The sequence below is a fragment of the Elaeis guineensis genome, chromosome 4 (assembly GCF_000442705.2).
Source record: "Elaeis guineensis isolate ETL-2024a chromosome 4, EG11, whole genome shotgun sequence".
Taxonomy (NCBI): Eukaryota; Viridiplantae; Streptophyta; class Magnoliopsida; order Arecales; family Arecaceae; genus Elaeis; species Elaeis guineensis.
Window position 1 is genome coordinate 15819240 of NC_025996.2, and position 16375 is coordinate 15835614.

A 16375-nucleotide genomic window follows, 5' to 3' on the forward strand; every position below is an offset into this window, starting at 1 on the left:
GATTTTAATTCCACATTCACCCCCCGTACAAGATTTACCAACCTAAACTGAATCCAGCATCACATAAATCATGAATCATCTCAGAAGCCGTTCAGAGACATATGCATAAACATCATGCATGCTCAGTGTTGCAGATTACACATAACTGAATCCAGAAGTAGCGTCCAGTGCATTGTATCTATGCACCAATTTTCTAGATTTAAATATGTCATATGATCACTTGAGATATGTATCAGTTTTCCCTTTGGTGATCCTTGTAAACGGTGAATTTGTACCTCTAGAACTGCCCTTGGATCATCCTTCCGATCCTACTTGTGGCAAAAAAGAATCAAGAACATCGACTATCCTCCCCCCGATACTTTCAAATCTTTGGTTTCTTGAAATGTTGAAAAATTCTGCTTCAAAGAATACTCCTTAAAGGTTAGCAAAGTGGGATTTAATTTCTTTGCGCACGTAATCCTCTGGTTTAGATGATGGGTTTTTAATTAGGTCTAGAGGAGGTGGTGGTAGCAGCAGCCAGCAGCTGCTCTGATGGAGTAGGTGTTGTTTTACGTCAGACCATATTGTGAACGATTCCCTCATGATTTGGTGAATTAAGTAACTATAGTTGAAATAGTAAAGATGATATAGAAAATCTAAAATACAAATTCCATACTATATATAATGGAAACTGATGTGTGACTAACTTTTGGTTATTCAATTGCTTAGCGACATATGGCAATAGAGCTTTTATTTGGTATTGTAACTGGCCCCTAAAGCACTTTAGAAACAAAATTTCAAGTTTTTAAAAATAATCTAGGGCTTGCTTTCTGAAGTGAGTGAGATGCCCCCATGGCTCAACAAAGGAAAGAAATTGGGAAACCAAGGCCTATCTAGTTGTGACTTGGCGCAGACAGCCTGAATTTGGATTCGCAAAATATCCCCTTCCTGAGCCCATCCAATTTCAAGCTACCAGACCCGCCAGGCCAGGCCAGTTTTTCCCGCTCTACTCCTGTTCATGTTTCTTCTTCTGCCATCTACCACTAGTATGACAATTTGATGTTCTAGTTTGACTGTCATGCACTGTTTATTCTCCTTTTTCACTTTCCATTATCTTCAAATTCATATTGTTCAGGTTTTTCTGAGCTTGCTGATTTATTGGAGGCTGCTATAACTCACAGCCAGTTAATTATTTTATCCAAGTAAGTTGTTCCTCCCACCGTCCAGAACTCCTCCAGCATTCATCTTTTCACAGCATTATTTGCCTAATATGAATATAATGTCAATGATTCAAAAGATGGCCTAAAATATGCCAATAATGAAGGCCATGCCTATGGATGAGCTTGATTTTAATATCGAATAAACCTTTGAGCTTTTACAGTTTTGTAGCTTAATTAATAAATGCCCAACCAAGTGATGATGATTGTCCGTGGACATGAATTTGTCAAGCAATATTTATGTATATATAAAACCAAACCCCGGCAAATTGGCAGTGCTAAAATTACTCAAAGCCATGATGACATATACCAATTCTTCTTGACTTGCATCCGTCCATGCGTTCAATGGCAACTTCTTCATCCTATATATCCATCTTTATTGTTTCATCTGGTGCTTAATATTTATTTCAGGTTTACTGAGAAGTTGCAACGGGACACTCAAGGACAGGGAATCAAAGAACAGCTTCAAAAAGACTTTGCCAGTTATGCAGGCAGCAATCAAGCAGGCTGCATTAGTAAATGAGCAGCTTCGAGCTTCATATTTCCAGTTTTGGATTGCTATCATGCTATGGCATTTTCAATGTAATTAATTTATTAATCTTGGTGGTGTTAGGAGAGTTTATACCTGTTGCGGCCAATCCCTCGTCGCCTGATCGCCGGAACGAGCGCCTGCAAAAGAATCCGTATGACCGGAGGTGACTCCGAGGGGACCCTCCGACGATCAAGTCAGAGAGGAGACTAGGCAACAGTAGAAAAGAATCAGGGAGCTCAGCAGAGAGAAGGAGAGAGTAAGCCCAAGGGTTTCGAAGGAACCTCTTCCAGTACTGTTGCATTCTTCATTTTATAGTAAAGCGCGGCATGGCGCCTTCATTAATGGCGCAGACAATGGGAAAGTTGTCAAATGCCGGAGGCTGTCAGAGTCACCGTGGGACTGTCAAATCATCGTGGGGCTGTCAAATCATAGGATTGACCCATATCTTGGGTGGAACGATGTCCCAGAGCGGCTACGCCGCATGCCTTTGTCAGGACGGCGGCCCTCAGCAGTCGTACGGCGTTTGGGGGGGCTGGCCGACCATACGTCGGTATTCGGCTGCCGGGACGTCGGGTGATGACCCGAGGCACCGTCGGCTGGTCTGGTGCCTTGCTTAAGTCGGACGTCAACTGCCACCTCTGACAGTGAGTCGGTAATATGGGTTCGGCCGCTCGATCAGTCGGGAACAACATGGGTCGGTTCGGCCGACACTCCTTCGGCCGGATAATGTCGGCAGCTACTGTCGGCAGTCGTCGTTTGGTACGGTCAGTAGAGTCGGACGCCGGGGTCATCCGTCGGAGTCGTCGAGGGTAGGTCGGCGTATGGGGGTCATCGGTATATCCCAACAATACCCTTCTTTAATTTTGGACTGGCCACTGGTTGATTCCTATCCCAAGAAAATTTCCACATATGCAACTTATGATGAAATAAGTGATCATGTTCAAAGTTATTAGCTGCAATCATGGTTTGTTGCAGATTTTTACCAATGCCGGAGTTCTTGCAATTTAACTAGACCAACCATCACCTGGGCTCTGCCGTTGCCTTCTAGGCCACAATGATGGGCCTTCCTATCCTGTCCTCTATGAAAGAGCATGGAAGGATCGCTAAATGAATTGATTTTGCCTGTGGGATACCATGAATACATCTAGCCCATTGCTGATCGAAGACTATGAGTGGGAAGTCGTGGTTAACAAGTATAAAGGTGTTGTTATAAAAAACAAAACAAGTATAAAAGTGTGGTGTCAATCAACACAAGGAGTTAATCATATGGTGAAAAAACCCATATATTCAAATACACTAGGTGCCATGAAAAAATTTAATAATATATCCTTGCAAGGATAATGTGCCACAGATACGCATTCAGCTTACCTTGGAAAGGAAGATGTAAGACACATCTTACGGCAACCTGGTAATTATTATACATGGATATCATCATGATCTAATTATTCAATTCAATAATTCCCTTGTTCTTTTATGGACGTGTTTGCAGGAAAACTTCTCAAGATGATGGCCTTCGATGTTTCACTGTGCAATCCTTTTAATAAGTTTTGTGCTGTACTATTTGACAACATGTAGCATATATAATATGATTTAGTTTTGGATCAGCCAGAGGTAAAGTTAAAAATGCTAAGGAGTTTTATGAGTGTGTGTAATACTAGGTCATGATAGAACAGGACTCGGATGATCCGTTAGTTGATAAATACTGGTGACCCACAGGGTGGTGGTGCAACTGATAAGAATCTGTGATCACCATGACTCGAAATGTAATGAGCAGCAAGATTATTCCAAACAATTCCCATCATTGCACCATGCAACCTGTTCACACTCGAAACCTGCATACTGAGATGAACATTCTCATAGGAGATGTTATTAACATTCTCATAAGAGATGTTATTGATCGGATGTTATTGAGCGTCTGATACATGAAATTTTAACCAAGTAGCAGCAATCCATCTTCCTCGCCCTCCTTCGCACATGCAAAGCACTAGACAAAGGGTCCTAACAACCACCAAATTTGACAAAGCTCTTGAGCAGAACCTTAAGACATGCAAAGCACTAGACAAAGGGGTCCTAACAACCACCAAGTTTGACAAAGCTCTTGAGCAGAACCTGACATGCAAAGCACTAGACAAAGGGATCCTAAGAACCACCAAATTTGACAAAAGCTCTTGTGCAGAACCTTAAGACATGCAATTGATATTCTGTGATATTGTATTCACTGAAGGTCAATATGGTCGGCTAAAAAATAATCTAGTTTGAATTGGATCTTGCTGGTATAATACAAATGGAGTTACATTGGATCAAGAATCTGTTTTAAACAATAAAGATTTTAGGTCATTGAAAGTAGAAAAGATGATTTAAGTTAAAACGAAATGGGAAAAGAAAATCGTTTTGCATTCACAATTTGTAGATGTGTCCTCTTTCACATCCTCATAATGGATCTCATTGGAAGGTTTGTAATACAAAGTAGTCGTCAATATACTTTATTATGGAAGATCTCAGTAACTTTTAGCAATTGTGTTCTTTAAATAGATGCGGTTGTATCTTTAGCATGAAAGAATGATTGATCTTTTTTAGCGGCATGAACTATTGGATTGTGCTTTGCACAACCTTTAAATATAGTGTCTACCTTGTGATTTGTGCTGACAGATAGAAAGAAAATGATGGAAAGATTTAAAAACTATGCGAAGTGCGATCCAATAATTGACATTGCGAAAAATTAATCATTCATTTGTGTGAAGGATATAATAAGAAACCTTCTAAACATGGTTCATTTATGGTTTAATTAGGAGGATCGGGTGACTTGGAGAGAAAATTTAAGGTATGATGACATGAGATCGTAAAACAGAATATCGGTCGAGCTTTCACTATCAACAAGAATGCGGCGTACATCATAGTTAGCAATATTTAAAGAAACTACAACGCATCATTATGGGAGAATTGAATCTGCCGGGCATCTTCTTCAGTAAAGTTATAGACTCTTCAGTCCTCTGCCGCTTGGGCGGTACGGTCGATCCACTGGCTATTCCCCATCGGGGTCCTCCAGAGATGGTGTTGACGATCCCGATTGGAGGTTGATCTTCAGGCTGTTCCTCCCTCCTTGGCGGCTCTAGCTGGGGTAGGGCCCTCGGCTGATCTCCCTACCTTCAGGTCGGTGTTGGGTGAATCTGTCGAGCCGATCTCGTCTGATGAGCTTCACAATCCGTCAGTTCATCTCTTGGAATCTTTGATCCAGGAGGTCCTCTCGACTGCGAGTCTCGAGGATCTTCTGGTGGAACGGAGGTAGGGACCCTCCGGGGTGGAATCATGATCGGACGGAGGGCTCTCCACCTTCTGCTTCCCTTTTCGGGGAAGATAGGGCGACTGGCCCAAGTGACCCATCCGATCACTGGATTCTGGAACTCCGATGATGCTCTTTCCAGCCGCACTGATGCCTGCGGCTGCTGCGGCTGCTGTTGCATGGCCTGCACTGCTTCGGTAAGGCCCCTAATCTGCTGAACCAGCAAGTCGAACTGCTCCATGCCGACTGTCGTTGTCGGAGAAGGAGGAGCCTGAGAAACTGGAGACGAGGCGGAGCTTGCGAGGCTCGCTGAGATCTGACCGCGGAGGCCATAGATCGCCTAGTGGATGCCTTTTGGGGAGGCATCAGGTGGAGGTCTAGCAGGGGAAGAAGGAGAAAGTGTCGAAGAAGATGATCGAAGACAGTCCCGTTGAGTACTCCTTTAAGAATAAGGGTACTGCGAAGACACAGGCCCCCTCCTTCTAGCGTCAATTCTGTTGGTGCAGAATTTCACCGACTCGGAGAAGCTGGAGTCGAGGAATCGCATCCGCCATTGGGACCTGCAAGGGAAGTCTAAATCGGAGTTGGGGTGCTCCGGCAAGACCCTCCGACGTCCAAGTCAGTACTCTGCCTCAACAGAAATGGAGCACTCAAATGAAATTTTAGCAGAGTTTCGAGATAGAGTTTTTGAGCTTAGAGAAGAACGTTTCTGGGATCCCTTTTTATAGACAGAGAGCGTAACTGATTGACAGCGACGTCTGTAACTGCCTGGTAGTGGGCTGTTCAGAGCCACGAAGAGTTTGTTGCAGAGAGTAGTGGTGTCAAGGGGCCATTCAGGGCCACGTGGAGTTTGTTATGGAGAATGGAGTGACGTTCGTTGTCGCGACTTGCAAAGAGTGGTGGAGCCACGTGAAATCCATTACAAAGAGTGGAGTAGGATAGTGGCCATTGTTGTGACTTGCCAGAGAGTTCGGACCTGACGACTGAAGCTTGGTCGGGATGTCCGATGGAGCGGAATGGCTCTCTGTCTCAACAATCCAGGAGAAACTCGAATGTTTCCAAGGTTGCTGATGAGTCTACTATTGTCGGATGCCTTGGCGCTGATGCTATAGGCGAGAGTCATCTCCTGTAGAAGTTCGGACGGGGACTTCTGTTGGTGAAGTCCGGTAGAAGTTCTATTGCTAGAGAAGTCCGTCTGGGATTTGCTGATGTGGAAGCTCGTCTGAAGATTGTCCATCGGAGAGGTCCAGTTTCATGAGAAATCTGGCAGGGGGTCGTCCGACAGTGGAGTTCGGATGATGTTGTGGAGGTTTGTTCGCTGGAGGAGTCTTGAAGACACTGTGGAAGGTCGAACGTTGGAGGAGTCCGGGATTCAATTCTGCTGTAGAAGTTCGGACGGAGTCCGGCTCTTGTAGGAGTCTGGATGGAGTCCGCTTATTGTAGAAGCTCGACCGAAGATCAGTTATCGTGGAAGCTCGGATGAAGGCTTCTTATTGTAGAAGTCCCGCTGTCGGAGAAGCTCGATCATTGACGAAGTCCGAAAGAAGTTCGGAGTAGAGATTTGGTGGAGCCTATCCGTCGGAGAAGTTCATCTGTAATCCATCCACTGTAGAAGTTCGGATGGAGTCCGATTCTTGTAGGAGCTCGGATGAAATTCGGAAGGCGGTCGATCACCGTAGAAATTGGATGGAGTCTGGTTACTGTAGATGTCCTGCCGTTGGAGAAACTCGGACGTTGACGAAGTTCGGAAGAAGTTCGGAGTAAAGTCGTTCGTGGCCGGAAGAAGTCTGGAAGAGATTCGGAGAATAGTCAATCACTGTAAAGAATCGACTGATAGTGGAGTTCAGAGAGCATTTGGGGCAGTCCGGTAGATGAATGGAGGAGCTCATTATTGGAGGAGTCCGGATGGTATTATGGAAGCTCGGACGGTCAGGGGAGTTCGGAAAGATCCACACAAGGTCGGAAGTCGAAAGAGCCCTGGAAGGGCCGGCCTTTTACAAACTTCGGCTAGGGTTATTTTATACCCAACAAAACCTTTGAGCTTTTACAGTTTTGTAGCTTGGATTAATAAATGCCCAACCAAGTGATGATTAACTGTTTGTGGATATAAATTTGTCAAGCAATGTTTGTGTATAAAACCAAGCCCCGGCAAATTGCCAGTGCTAAAATTACTCAAATCCATGATGACATATACCAATTCTTCTAGACTTGCATCCGTCCTTGCGTTCAATGGCAACTTCTTCATCCTATATATCCATCTTTATTGTTTCATCTGGTGCTTAATATTTATTTCAGGTTTACTGAGAAGTTACAACGGGACACTCAAGGACAGGGAATCAAAGAACAGCTTCAAAAAGACTTTGCCAGTTATGCAGGCAGCAATCAAGCAGGCTGCATTAGTAAATGAGCAGCTTCGAGCTTCATATTTCCAGTATTGGATTGCTATCATGCTATGGCATTTTCAATGTAATTAATTTATTAATCTTGGTGGTGTTAGGAGAGTTTATACCCTTCTTTAATTTTGGATTGGCTACTGGTTGATTCCTATCCCAGGAAAATTTCCACAGATGCAACTTATGATGAAATAAGTGATCATGTTCAAAGTTATTAGCTGCAATCATGGTTTGTTGCAGATTTTTACCAATGCCGGAGTTCTTGCTCACACATTTAACTAGACCAACCATCACCTGGGCTCTGCCGTTGCCTTCTTGGCCACTATGATGGGCCTTCCTATCCTGTCCTCTATGAAAGAGCATGGAAGGATCGCAAAATGAATTGATTTTGCCTGTGGGATACCATGAATTCTAGCCCATTTCTGATCGAAGACTATGAGTGGGAAGTCGTGGTTAACAAGTATAAAGGTGTTGTTATAAAAAAAAAACAAGTATAAAAGTGTAGTGTCAATCAACACAAGGAGTTAATCATATGGTGAAAAAACTCATATATTCAAATACACTAGGTGCCATGAAAAAATTTAATAATATATCCTTGCAAGGATAATGTGCCACAGGTACGCATTCAGCTTTCCTTGGAAAGGAAGATGTAAGAGACATCTTACGGCAACCTGGTAATTATTATACATGGATATCATCATGATCTAATTATTCAATTCAATAATTCCCTTGTTCTTTTATGGACGTGTTTGCAGGAAAACTTCTCAAGATGATGGCCTTCGATGTTTCACTGTGCAATCCTTTTAATAAGTTTTGTGCTGTACTATTTGACAACATGTAGCATATATAATATGATTTATTTTGGATCAGCCAGAGGTAAAGTTAAAAATGCTAAGGAGTTTTATGAGTGTGTGTAATATTAGATTTGTTAGGATTTGACGCCTCGAGATTCAGCCCATATTGAGCCCACAATGAGGTTCGCGGCGAAAAAAGGAGTCCAACGAGAACAAGATCACCTGAATCGGAGCTCGGATGGAGGAGATACTAGCTTTTGAAGTCGGCACGAGAATCGAGACGGTGGAGGACCCCGGCGACTGGCGGCGGATGGCAGCGGCGCGACCGCAGGCGGCGGCGCGTGGGATGCGCGACCCAGGCCCGCGCCGGACGCGCGACCCAGGCCGCGCGGACGCCGCCCAGGCCCGCGCGGGGGGGCCTGCGGCCCAGGCGGGCGCAGGCCCGCGCGCAGGCGCGGCCCAGGCCCGTGCGTGCAGGCCGGCCCAGGCCAGCGGCCTGCTGGCCCCCTTGCCCCGTCCATCGTGGACCGGGCGGTCCACGGCGGGGCCTGTGGACCGCGTGGGTGTTTCCCACGCGTTTCTCGCGGTCCACGGCACTATTCTGTGGACCGAAGCGCATCCAACGGCCCAGGTGGCTTCCGGTCTTGATCCGACGGTCTGGACGCTGATTTGGCTTGTTTAGGACTCTTAAACCTAATTAGATTAGGTTTAAACTCTGTTTAACCCTTTAAAAGGGTCCTGTGACGAAACAGAGAGTAGGGGGTTCGATTTTTCGCACCGTACGAATCCGAGAAGAGAGAGAGGCGAGATTGCTGAGAGAGAAGGAGCAGGAGGCTCCTGGATAGTGGTCGTCAGGCTCTTCAGGGTTCAGGGGGGTCTCCAAGAGAGAGAGAGCTTTTGTGAGGGAACTTCAGGTGAGAGAGAATTGGGTGTACAAGGGTTGAGGGTGAGGTCTCCTCTTGTAAAATTTTTTTTTCATAGTGAAGTTTGCATGCCCCGTGGAGGCGAGCCCTTTTGTGGCTGATCCACGTATTTTGATTGTTTTCCTTTTGTTTTGTTTCTTCTTTCTTCCTGCTGCATCGCGTGGTACTGAAAGGATCTTGGAGGTGGTGTCCTGGCCAGACATCCACCCAACAAGTGGTATCAGAGCAAGGCGGTACAAGGACGCAGATTGCAGTGGTGGTGAGCAAGACTGAAGATGGAGAAAACAGGAACAATCAAGATGGAGATCAACAAGTTCGATGGTAAGAGCAATTTTTCCTTGTGGCAGGCAAGGGTGAAGGACGTGCTCATCCAGCAGGGGTTGATCGATACTCTCTTGTGCGATGAGAATCTGACCACCATGAAGGTGCGGGATTGGAAACGGCTACAGATGCAGGCGGTGAGTACCATCCGCATGTACCTGACGGATGAGGTAGTGATCCATATGCTGAGCGAGACTTCCCGACGGTGCTGTGGTCGAAGCTCGAGGAGTTGTACATGGCGAAGTCTCTCACCAACACTCTTTTCCTCTGGAGGCAGTTTTACCAACTGCGGATGACTGAGGGACAGAGCGTGCAAGAGCATCTGAGCACTTCCAGAAGATCCTCACCGACCTTCTCAGCATTGGTGAGAACGTTGAGGAGAAGACCAGGGCGCTGGTTTTGCTGGCGTCGCTTTCCCCTTCGTACGAGTCCTTGGTGACTGCTCTTCTAGTGGGGAAGAGCACTATCAAGATGGACGAAGTCACCGCGGCGATACTCCAGAACGAGATTCTCAGGAGGAAAACCCAGCTTCGAGCTCAGGTGTCAATAGCTCAGCTTTGGTGGCTTCTGAGGTGCAGGAGGCGGTAGACAGAGCGACAGGAGATCGCAACGAGGGCGGTCTAAGTCCAGGAGGGACTTGAGCAAAACCAGGTGTTACCGGTGTGAGGAGTTGGGGCATCTAGCCAGAGATTGTCCTCAACTGAAAAATCGGACGGTGGCTGCTGTAGCGACGGCCGGCAGCGATTCAGATGGAGATGTCCTGGAGATATCTGACGAGGTATCTACTTCTTCTCAGCAGTGGATATTAGATTCTGCATGCCCCTATCATGTGTGTTGCAGAGAGGAGCAGTTTGACTCCCTCGAGAATAGTGAGAGCACTGTATATCTGTCGGATGGATCGAGCTGTGCGATCAGAGGTATTGGGACGGTCAGCTGGAGGACACATGACGGTGCAGTGAGGAGATTGGGGGAGGTCCGATACATACCCGATTTCAGACGGAATCTTATCTCACTTAGCAGACTGGATTCGAGAGACTACAGGACGGTAGCTGGTGGAGGAATCCGGAGGGTGCTACGCGGTATAGGATTGTGCTGGAGGGGAAGAAAGGGAGCAGAGGATATTATTACCTGGCAGGGAGCCAGTGCGAGGTGGAGCTTCGGGAGCCAGGTAGAGCCCAGAGCGAGGTGGAGCTCCAGGAGGCGGATCGGGCACGAGACAGAAGACTCGGGAGGACGAGAGGCGACGTCGCAAGGTAAGATTCCTATTGCCGCAGGATGATGCCCAGAGCAGGTCTCAGGTCAGGAGGAGCACAGCATACGACGGAGATGGGATCGAGCAGCCTGGCTCGACTCCCATATTTGCCCATCCATGATCAGCAGGCGATTGCCCCAGGGCATGGGGGCGAGGAGATCCAAAGCTCTCAGAGTTTGGAGGAGGCCGAATATCGAGTCGAGGTGGAGATTGTTAGGATTTGACGCCTCGAGATTCAGCCCACATTGAGCCCACAGTGAGGTTCGCGGCGAAAAACGGAATCCAACGAGACCAAGATCACCTGAATCGGAGCTCGAATGGAGGAGATACGAGCTTTTGAAGTCGGCACGAGAATCGAAGCGACGGAGAACCGTCGGCGACCGGCAGCGGCGCGCGGGACGCGCACCCAGGCCCTCGTGGGGGGGCCCGTGGCCCAGCCGGGTGCGCGGCCCAGGCGGTGCGCGGCCCAACGGGCGCGCGCGGGCCGGCCCAGGCGAGCGCCCTGCTGGCCCCCTTGCCCCGGTCCACCATGGACCGGACGGTCCACGGCGGGGCCTGTGGACACATGGGCATTTCCCACGCGTTTCTCGCGGTCCACGACACTATTCCATGGACCGGAGCGCGATCCAACGGCCCAGGTGGCTCCCGATCTTGATCCGACGGTCTGGGACGCTGATTTGGCTTGTTTAGGACTCTTAAACCTAATTAGATTAGGTTTAAACTCTGTTTAGCCCTTTAAAAGGGTCCTGTGATGAAACAGAGAGTAAGGGGTTCGATTTTTGCACGTACGGAGCCGTACGAATCCGAGAAGAGAGAGAGGCGAGAGTGCTGAGAGAGAAGGAGCAGGAGGCTCCTGGACAGCGGTCGCCAGGCTCTTCAGGGGTTCAGGGGGGTCTCCAAGAGAGAGAGAGCTTTTGTGAGGAGAACTTCAGGTGAGAGAGAATTGGGTGTACAAGGGTTGAGGGTGAGGTCTCCTCTTGTAAAATTTTTTTTCATAGTGAAGTTTGCATGCCCGTGGAGACGAGCCCTTTTGTGGCTGATCAACGTATTTTGATTGTTTTCCTTTTGTTTTGTTTCTTCTTTCTTCCTGCTGCATCGTGTGGTACTGAAAGGATCTTGGGAGGTGGTGTCCTGACCAGACATTCACCCAACATAGGTCATGATAGAACAGGACTCGGATGATCGTTAGTTGATAAATACTGGTGACCCACAGGGTGGTGGTGCAACTGATAAGAATCTGTGATCACCATGACTCGAAATGTAATGAGCAGCAAGATTATTCCAAACAATTCCCATCATTGCACCATGCAACCTGTTCCCACTCGAAACCTGCATACTGAGATGATCATTCTCATAGGAGATGTTATTAACATTCTCCCATAAGAGATGTTATTGATCGGATGTTATTGGGCGTCTGATACATGAAATTTTAACCTAGCAGCAGCAATCCATCTTCCTCGCCCTCCTTCGCACATGCAAAGCACTAGACAAAGGGGTCCTAACAACCACCAAATTTGACAAAGCTCTTGAGCAGAACCTTAAGACATGCAAAGCCCTAGACAAAGGGGTCCTAACAACCACCAAGTTTGACAAAGCTCTTGAGCAGAACCTGACATGCAAAGCACTAGACAAAGGGATCCTAAGAACCACCAAATTTGACAAAAGCTCTTGTGCAGAACCTTAAGACATGCAATTGATATTCTGTGATATTGTATTCACTGAAGGTCAATATGGTCGGCTCAAAAATAATCTAGTTTGAATTGGATCTTGCTGGTATAATACAAATGGAGTTACATTGGATCAAGAATCTGTTTTAAACAATAAAGATTTTAGGTCATTGAAAGTAGAAAAGATGATTTAAGTTAAAACGAAATGGGAAAAGAAAATCGTTTTGCATTCACAATTTGTAGATGTGTCCTCTTTCACATCCTCATAATGGATCTCATTGGAAGGTTTGTAATACAAAGTAGTCGTCAATATACTTTATTACGGAAGATCTCAGTAACTTTTAGCAATTGTGTTCTTTAAATAGATGTGGTTGTATCTTTAGCATGAAAGAATGATTGATTTTTTTTAGCGGCATGAACTGTTGGATTGTGCTTTGCACAACCTTTAAATATAGTGTCTACCTTGTGATTTGTGCTGACAGATAGAAAGAAAATGATGAAAGATTTGAAAACTGTGCGAAGTGCAATCCAATAATTGACATTGCGAAAAATTAATCATTCATTTGTGTGAAGGATATAACAAGAAATCTTCTAAACATAGTTCATTTATGGTTTAATTAGGAGGATCGGGTGATTTGGAGAGAAAATTTAAGGTATGATGACGTGAGATCAGCATTCTATGAAGGAGGGCATGTCCCTCCAAAGTGAATTGTAGATCTGCCATGAGAAACGTTGCGTGGTATATGTATTCAAATTTTTTATTTCTAAGATAAGGTTTTGGCATCTACCTCACATGTGTGAATAAAAAAAGAGTATTTGGTGGACAGCTGTGAACTTAAAAGAAGGAAAGAAAGAAAGAAGAAAGAAAGAAAGAGAAAGCCGCAATGTAACAAGCCAATGCGAGATGAATTATGAAGCCCCAATTTTGCTTTCTTTTCTTTTACCTTTTCTTAAATTTACCATGAGCATGGTCGAGTCATCTATATGGACTCCTGAAGAGGCAATGGAGATTGAGAGTTAAATTAGAGAATAACTAAATGATATTTTTTAGCAAAATGGTGGGTTACCATTGCAAAATTCGTTTAATAAATCAACAAATTTAATGTTTCTTGATGGCACCTGTAAATTTTAAAACTTTCTTCCAATTCCGGAACAAATGATAGAAAAGATTTAGCAGGTAAGTGTTCTTTGTCAGGCGATCTTGAATCACATGAAGCATCCTTGTCCCCATGCAAAAATGCATGTGAAGCCACATCTTCCTCTAATTATAAGTCAAACCGTTCGACTTGACGTCGCTAATAGGAACGGAGATCAGGTATCCGGTGACTAGTCATTGATCAAGCGAAATTCACGGGAAACGTGACTATCAAAGGCAACGATTAGTAACCATCATCAACGGCACAAATCCTTCAAAGGTCCCTCAGCTTGCATTTCTGACAAAGTTGTCATTTCTATCGTGAATCCCTACTTTTATTCGATTTGACACTCTGATAACCCTTTTTTCCCCCCTCAAAAATGCTTAGATGACTAATTTACGACACAAATTATGTTACTCTATAAGTAAAATACTATTTTTATTAACTTCGTATATTTAAAACTTAGTTTTCCTAGCTTGTTTCTTTACGTTTTATTCTTCTTGGGTACACCACCGATCATAAGGGAATCACAACGGTAGGTTCTCCGAGTTTTAAGGTAGAGGCAAACCCAAAAGAGAAACTTCTATCGATTTAAAAATTTCCAATGCTTGGCGGAAGAAGGCATTCCATGTGGGTGCACAGTAGGTGACAGTTGAATTCGGTGCAAGGCGTTGAAGGGGCCGCGTGTAACATGCCACATTCTTCCTCTATAAATGGCCGAGCACCTTCCAATAAAGCTATCAAACCACTAGTAACGACTAATATCCTAATACCTGTAGTCGCAGGAGAGTGAGCATAGAGAGATGGCTATTTCTCTCCTGGCTACTTTTCTTAGCTTGTCATGCCTCTTTACTTTGAGCTTCTGCTTCCAAACCAAACGCTTTGATTTGCCGATGGCCGGACGTGACTGGTTGCCGGCCGGAGCAACTTGGTATGGAAGTCCTCGTGGAGCTGGAAGTGAAGGTAATGTTAATGTGTCACTGTGCATGTACATATGGAAAAATTGTTAATTTGACAAATATGCATGGATGCATGCGTTCATAAATTGTTTCATGGATTTCTATGAACCCCCTTTTAGCTAAAAAGATTCCTGGTTGCTTTTATCGCTTGTTGGCCAAATTTTGTCTGATCTTCGGTACTTGATATTTACAATTGAGCACTGTTTTCGAACAGTATTTATGTTTGCCACTGTTTTCACATAATATTAAATTGACCAATGAGTAAAAAGGAGGAAGGATCGACCTAGGCTGTGCATGCAATATGGTAATAGTAAATATCGAATTAGAAGCAGCTAATATCTATAGCAATTAATGAATTAAATGCTCCTCTCTAACCAAATTGCCCGTCAAAATTTGTGAATCTTTTGTGCCTTATCGCAATTATATATTACGCTGCATCAGAATGATAAGGTGCTCTTGTCAAAAATAAACAGGGGGAGCCTGTGGATATGGGAATGCCGTGGATCAAGCCCCCTATTCTGCCATGATTTCCGCCGGAAGTACTACCATCTTCAACAAAGGCAAGGGTTGTGGTTCTTGCTATCAGGTATGCAATTAATTCCAAAATCTAACTCGAAATTAATTCTCTTGCGTGCACTTGACTTGGCGTACATTGAATATAATTCTATAGCTGCCCAAGTCTCTTTCCAATGTCATTTATATGGTTCACATGCCAATTGCTCTCCTGTTAACTCCATAAAACAACAACCAACAACCCTTCAATTTAATGACATTTCCTTGCCTTGTGTTGAACGCATGCAGGTGATGTGCACCACTCACAAGGCATGCTCAGGGAAGCCGGTGACGGTCGTAATCGCCGACTACTCATGTCCCGGCACTGTATGCCAAAGAGAATCCGCTCATTTTGATTTCAGCGGCACCGCATTTGGAGCCATGGCCAAGCCGGGCATGGCCGATGAGCTAAGGAGCGCTGGATACATCTATATCCAATACTCAAGGTACAAATTCTAAACTAGATCTACAAATTCCTTAATTTTAACATCTATGACCAACCAAACTAAAACCTCGTTTGTATATATTTAATTTCAGAGTTGCATGCGAGTACCCAGGCAGGACGGTCACCTTCCACGTGGAACATGGTTCCAATCCCTACTACTTCGCAGTGGTGGTGGAGTTCGAGGACGGCGACGGAGACCTGTCTGCTGTGGAGATTAAGGAAGGTTCTGGTGAGTGGCGTGCCATGAGACAATCATGGGGTGCGGTATGGAGGCTCGACACTTCATCGCCGGTCCATGGGCCGTTCTCGATTCGGTTGACGACGCAGTACTCCGGCCAGAAGCTGGTGGCCAACAACGTGATTCCGACGGGGTGGCAGGCAGGAACCACCTATCGGTCATTTGTTAACTATAGCTAGTTATGAGAATTTGTGCGTCTCCACGTAATATACTTTATAAACGGTGCATGTAGTTGCTAAGCATGCCCATGTATGGCTTCATTATTGTACTTCTATCTTGATGATCGCGTGTGATCTAATATTAATGAAATGGTGATGGTTTATGTTTTCGTTTGGATGATACGAAAAGGTGTATATTTGATGGTTATCAAATGGATGGAAAGGCATGAAACCTTAAGCATATGAAAAGATAGGACGAAAATGTATTAAGAAAACTATAAATAAACATAAGACTTTCCGGACCAAGTACCTTCTCTGCGATCTACATTTTACTCTCTACTATATTTGGAAAAACCTCTTCTTTTATTCCACCAATGTGTATCTATATATGCAAGGGATTTTCTTTAGGGTCACTTGATTTATTCATTGGGAAACACAGGTGCCTGAGACTGTCTGCCGAACGGATCACCAGGCTAATGATAATGATAGGGCATCCATCATCTACTATAGTAGGAAATTGAGAACAATG

The 16375-nt window shown here is 45.1% G+C and overlaps 1 protein-coding gene across 2 annotated transcripts in view; it reads left to right on the top strand.

Moving 5' to 3' along the window:
• Nucleotides 1-16035, top strand: part of LOC105043690 (expansin-B5) — a 34005-nt gene extending 17970 nt beyond the window's left edge. The window contains exons 1-4 of one of the 2 annotated variants that reach the window (XM_010921351.4): nt 14219-14457; nt 14927-15039; nt 15255-15451; nt 15543-16035. In XM_010921351.4, coding sequence (XP_010919653.1) covers nt 14298-14457; nt 14927-15039; nt 15255-15451; nt 15543-15867 — 795 coding nt within the window. In that variant the 5' untranslated portion in view covers nt 14219-14297 and the 3' untranslated portion in view covers nt 15868-16035. Of the gene's footprint in view, nt 1-14218; nt 14458-14926; nt 15040-15254; nt 15452-15542 lie in introns of those variants that run through there. The other variant, XM_073255687.1, reaches the window with a different exon arrangement.
• Nucleotides 16036-16375: the final 340 nt, after the last annotated feature.